The sequence below is a fragment of the Sprattus sprattus genome, assembly GCF_963457725.1.
Source record: "Sprattus sprattus genome assembly, chromosome: 15".
Taxonomy (NCBI): Eukaryota; Metazoa; Chordata; class Actinopteri; order Clupeiformes; family Clupeidae; genus Sprattus; species Sprattus sprattus.
Window position 1 is genome coordinate 11489571 of NC_137913.1, and position 6000 is coordinate 11495570.

Below are 6000 nucleotides of genomic sequence, written 5' to 3' on the forward strand. Positions count from 1 at the left end.
CGAGCCGGGAAATTGAAGGAATCTGATTCTATGCACACGTCCACTCCAAGGGCCCTTTCCATGGGTGGTTCATCCCTGTCCAGGTCTAGACTCTTGATCTTCTTTGCTCTTTCTTGTTTGGGAAGTGATGACAGCACTTTCCGGCTGTTGCTTGACCACTTAGTTAAGCGGAATCCTCCACTCTCACACACTGCCTTCTTCTCGTCGGACGTTTCTGACTTTTCTGCGCAGGCTTGCTCCAGAAAGTCGTGGTTGTATTGCTGCAGCAGCATGCTGTCCACGCCACTGACTGAGATTCTGTTGACTGAAGCCCTTTGACTGCAGTGGCTGGACTTGAATTGTCCTGACTTGTGGTGATCGTCACATTTCTTGAGAGGGCCATTAACGACCCATCCCAGAGTCGTCTTTACTGCGTAAGGCCCGTCATCTTGGCTGTGGATTATCTTCCATGGCTCCATTGCAGAGTGAGCGTTCATTCCAATTAATATTTCAACATCTGCGTTGATCTGTGGTAACCGTACTTCTTTCTGCAGATACGGCCATCTTTCCAAGTCCTTCTCAACAGGAACATTGTCCTTCGTTACAGGTATGTCTGTGTGGGTGTATACGTCTGGCAGGCTTATGTACTTGTTCTCTGTCAGACCGCACACTTCTAGATCTGAGAGCACGTAGCAGGACATGGGCTTCTCCTGGCCCATAGTACGGAGTAGCACTTCAGTCTTCTTACCATGGACACCAAGCTGTCTCATCAACCTTTCGGAGCAAAACGTAGCTGAACTTCCTGAGTCCATGAAGGCATATGTCTCTATTGTTGTGTTGCTCCTCTTGGATTTGATGCGCACAGGCACGATAGACAGGATGCAGTCATTGCCTCCGGCCCCGGTGACTGCCGTAACTTCACTCCTAGCTGGCGCATCTTTTTGTTCAGCTGAGTGTCTACTGGCAGAACCTTGACCGTTCTCGTGCTTGACGTTCTCTTGGTCGGTGTTCTCGTCCCTTTGGCTGTGAAGCAGGCTTGGGTGTTTCTTGCTGCAGATTTCACAGGTGGCTCTCTTGTTACAGTCTTTTGCCATGTGCCCTTGGGTCAGACACCCGAAACAAAGTCCTTTACCTTTAATGAACTCAATTCTCTCTTTGTTTGGCAGACTTCTTATCTTGTAACATGCGCTCAGGGTGTGTCTGTTGTTACAGTACAGGCATGGCTCTTGAAATGCGTTGCTTGCCTGCTTGTACTTCCTTGGTTCTGAGGCATCCCCTTCGTCTTGCTTAACACTAGTAGCACAGCCAGTGGTTCTTTTCAGTCCGCCTTCCTGGGCAGAATTAAAGCTTGACCTGCCTTTTTCTTTCAATTCGGAGTACTCGTTTATATCACCGAACAGTGGGTCTGAAGCTATCCTAGCTTGTCTGTTGATGTACGTTGTTAAATCAGAGAACTTTGCTCTTCTTCCTTCCTTTTCTTGTATGTCGAAAGCTATGACTCTCCATCTTTCACGAAGTCTGAAGGGCAACTTTGAGAGGATGATCCGAAGGTTCCTCGGGCTGTTCATCTCTTCGAGGTATTCCATGTTCTTCATGACATTGTTACATCCAGTGAGAAAGATGGAGAAGCTGTGAAGTGACTTGGCATCTTCTGCTTTGACTTGAGGCCATTTGAGAGCCTTGTCAACGTAGGCTGCAGCGAGTTTATACTCATTGCCATAGTAATAGGTCAAGAGCCTTCTTGCTTCATTGTAGCCTTGTTGTGCGCTCATGTGTTGGCAACTTCTCACAAGTTCTTTTGGTTCACAGCTGGTGAATTGCTCTAGATAGTACAAGCGGTCTTCATCGTTGTCTGTACGACTGTGGATGATGTGTTCAAAGGCCTTCATGAATGGCAGGAACTCGAAAGGATCACCGCTGAATACAGGGACTTCTCGTTGAGGTAAGTTGGCTAGTCTCTGTTGTGTGACTAACATCTCTGTGATATCCTTCTGTTTCAATATCACTTCGCCAAGTTCAATCTGCGTTCCATTGGAATTTGTACTTACGAATTTGTTGTTGTTGTTTTCTTCCTTTACTTGCGCATAAGACTGGTGTGTAGTTGGAAAATGAGAAGCACTGTTGTATTGGCTAACTCGAAGACTGCTGGTCAAGTTTGGTCTGACATCTGCAGCATGATGTTCGATGGTTGCTGCTGTAGGCATGTTCTTGAAGAGGTAGGAATTAATTCCGTTGTTGTCCATGTTATCATACTCTTCAAAAACTTGTAGCTTTGCTGTTGACTCTGCGATAGCAGTCTCGACATCTAGTTCCTCCATTTGAGCCTTCAACTGCATCTGCTTGGTTTTCATTTGAGCCTCCAACTGCATCTGCTTGGTTTTCATTTGAGCCTCCAACTGAATCTGATTGGCATTCAGTGCCTGTTTCTTCTTAAGTGCGGCTGCGCGTGCGAGTAGGGCTGCGCGGTTAGCTTCCTCTTTTCTACGCACAGATGAAGCAGTAGATGACACTGTGGATGACTTTGAATGTCCACTGCTTACACTGCGTACAGTGACTGAACTGTATTTTTCATATACAGCTGATGCACTGTCGTCTGGATCCACATACTCAACGGCAGACTCACCTTGCTGTGTCGTCGCGCAAGTCTTTGGAGTCACATATTCAGAAGCAGCCTGTTCGTAAGCGGGGTTGGCGTGCCGTCTTGCTTCTATTATCCAAAGCTCTATATTAGTCAAAAAGTTATCATACTTCATAAAGTTTGGCTCACTCCAATACTGCTGATCAGCTTTCCTTTCTTCTTCTGATAATAGTTCACTTACTGTATTATTCACTTCAATAAAATCATTCAGAAATTTGGAGTAATCACTGAGATGAATCCTTTCCACTAAAAGTGCATTAGAGTCATTTATCATGAGGTTTTCAATTTCCTCTGCTTTGGAGACAAGGCGTGCCAATATATGTTTCCTAAGTTTCATTTGTTCATCACATTTCTGTTGTAGGGCCTTTGTGGTCAACTTGATCTTTCTTCTTTTGTCTAGCTCCACATTGCCTTCCATCCTGGTTTCATCCAAATCAGACATTTTAAATTGGCTACTAATGATAGACAAGTCTCTTATAGCAAGCTCTTACAAACTTCTGAAATCCCGTTTAACAGTCCTTTCAGCTCAAAACATGTAAATGCTTTCCAGAGAAAGATTCCAGGGCTGTCTTAATTTTCAGAAACAAACTCGAGCTTCTTATGGGCTTATATGACAAGCTAGCAATAGCACTTTTCTCAAATGTCCTGTGTGGCCAAAGGCAAATAGCACGTCTTGAAAGTTCTAATGTTTTCCTTTGTTACTTCGCAACGTTACTTGGCTACATTGAGTACAATGACATAATTATCCTTATTTCGCCAGCAAGATCTTTAAATAGGCGTATCAGTTCATTCAATGGTTCTTTGGGTACTCATCCATCATCATAGAAGTCGTCTGGAAATCCGGTCGGCTGCAGTTGTAATCACCGCTAATGCTTCAGCTGGCTAGCTTCCTTCATCAACTGGTGTCCAGGGCAACGCAGCTTTCCTCGGCTTACGATGATCCTCTCTCGCCTTCAGCGATAGTTTTTCTACTTAATGTAGTGGCTTAAAGTTCCCTTCTTTTGGTCAGTATGTAGTTCTTATCTTAAACCTTAAGTAACCACTCTTAGACGGAAAGAAAACGAGTCTACGCGTGTACTGTATTTCAACAACGGTAGAAAAACTGTGTTCGCTCCGTCTTTTACTGAAATTCTGACAACATTCTGACAAGTGCAACAAAGTGACAGTTGATACATCAAAAACAAACAATTGATACATTGATGCGTGAGCTCGCTACGTCACAGCTCACCTCTGGTTATTCCAAGCAATGCAATGCTTAAGCACTTAAACATATTTTAGACTGAAATGCGAGCTATAAATACAAATATGCTATAACTATAATAAACAATCACTAAATATGAATCTAAATGATATAATGCCTAAATCTGAACAACAATGTACAAATGGCACTAACAAGTCGGATCCAATGATGCCGCAGAGCACATTACTTTATTACCCGGAGTGAAAAGAACGACTTAAGACGCAATAAGCAGCGTGTTCTTGAAAAAAAAAATGAATAATAAAATTGAGGAACGGCAATAGAGACCCAAGTCGTCCTGAAATCTTTCTGTTTGTCAGGCAAATGAGAAGTCAGGCATTTTCATAAATCAGATAATCTGAAAATAATCTGCTGTGACAATAGGTAACCTAATTGTGAGATAAGATAATAAAAAATATTAACACTAATGAGCAAAGTAGTCCAGAGAAATATGCCTTATGCCAAGGCAGAAAAGTGATAAAGTACCATTGTCTACCGCATTTCAACACTAAGTAGGCTAAGCGTCTGATTGAGCAGGTGAATGCATGTTTGTGTATGTATGTGTGTGTGTGTTTCTTAGTCCTTGATGTTGGTGCCGTGGCCAAGAGCCCCTGGTCCTCTGGCTGCATCTGACTGCTGAGCTTTGAGGGCTCTCTGTCGGGCGGCTGAGTCCCTGAAAGTATCCAGAGCTGGACCCACCTATTAATACAACACTGCCTGTTAGCTGAGTGTGTGTGTGTGTGTGTGTGTGTGTTTGTGTGCGTGTCTTTGTGTGCACAGTTGAACAACAGCTGGTCATACACAGTCACAATGCATTCCCTCACGCTCACACATATACACACACACACACACACAGCCACACACACGGATGACCTGACCTGCTGAAATTGAGGCAGCTTCCACAAGGGGGAGCTCACAACAGTGGGCCGACTCTTCCGCAGAACTGACGTCCGAGTGTCCTGGACTCTCCCCAGCTGTCTCTACACACACACACACACACACAAACACACACACACACACACACACACACACACACACACACACACACACACACATTACCAAACTTACAAAAGTATAGAGAGAAAAAATGACCTATGACGCTGCCTTACTCAACCATTTCTCACATGTGAACACACGCATATACATACACACTGCCATTGTCATGAACACCTAACACCTGGACCTGTACACACACACACACCTTGGTGTTTTGTCCCTGTAGAGCCGTGTGTTTGTCGATCTGCTGCTGTATCCAGCGCTGGCGGTACTGCTGCTGCAGGAGCTCACCGATGGGCGTGGACGGGCTGGGGGGGAGGGGGGGGGGGTAGTGTTGGGGTTACTCTACATCTGTGATGTCATGCATTACTACATCCTCCACCACTTTTAGACAAGTCGCGCCGTGAAATGGACAGTCAGAAGAGAAGGAAAGCTGGAGCAGAGCCACAGACACGGCTAAATGCTCCCTAAAGCCATATGTTTGCCAGTAACTCCTGGCTCACCGGGTTGCGCTGCTTTGCTTTGCGTTGATCCGTCAACGTTAATGGATCCCCATTCACTTTGAATGGGTTGATATCATCCGTTGTTGACCTTAATTGTGGATCTGTTAGGATCAGTTGCGTTGCTTGCACTGAAAGTTGGAAATGTTCTACTTTTCGAGAGGGATCCCATGCGTCAACCAATCAAATTGTGACGCTGGAAAAAAAAGATGGTGGACCTTACTCTGTAGATAGTAGTATTTGTACATAACAGTTGTTTGTTTGACTTTTTTTGCTTCGATTCTTTTTTTTACCGAGAAATAGACACTGCAATGTAAAAAAAACCTTATTGTAACTGAAAATTACATCTAAGGGGATTTGGAGGTGTCTGAGCCAGCTATTTAATGTAAGCATGCTACTACCCACAAGTTCAACAGTTCGCTAGCGGCGTGATTGGTTGTCGACCTGTCAATCTCACTATAAACGTCTCCTACGCCCTCCATCATCCGTCACGCATCCGTTAAGCAACGCATCCGTCAGTCAGGCGTAAGGGACCAGGTCAATCAAAAACACAAGCTAATACACACACACACACACACACAGCATGGCTAGTTAAGTAACTAACAGTGTGACACAATACCCCATAGGCTATAGCAATGAGTGCAGCATAG

General features: G+C 44.6%; 1 protein-coding gene across 1 annotated transcript in view; it reads right to left on the reverse strand.

Annotated features, from left to right (window-relative positions):
• Positions 1 to 4430: 4430 nt before the first annotated feature.
• Positions 4431 to 6000, reverse strand: part of cfap77 (cilia and flagella associated protein 77) — a gene marked incomplete at both ends in the record, with an annotated part of 10902 nt that continues 9332 nt past the window's right edge. Inside the window, 3 exons of the mRNA XM_080852706.1 lie at positions 4431 to 4553; positions 4733 to 4834; positions 5056 to 5158. Of these exons, the coding sequence (XP_080708832.1) occupies positions 4431 to 4553; positions 4733 to 4834; positions 5056 to 5158 (328 nt within the window). The remainder of the gene's footprint in view (positions 4554 to 4732; positions 4835 to 5055; positions 5159 to 6000) is intronic.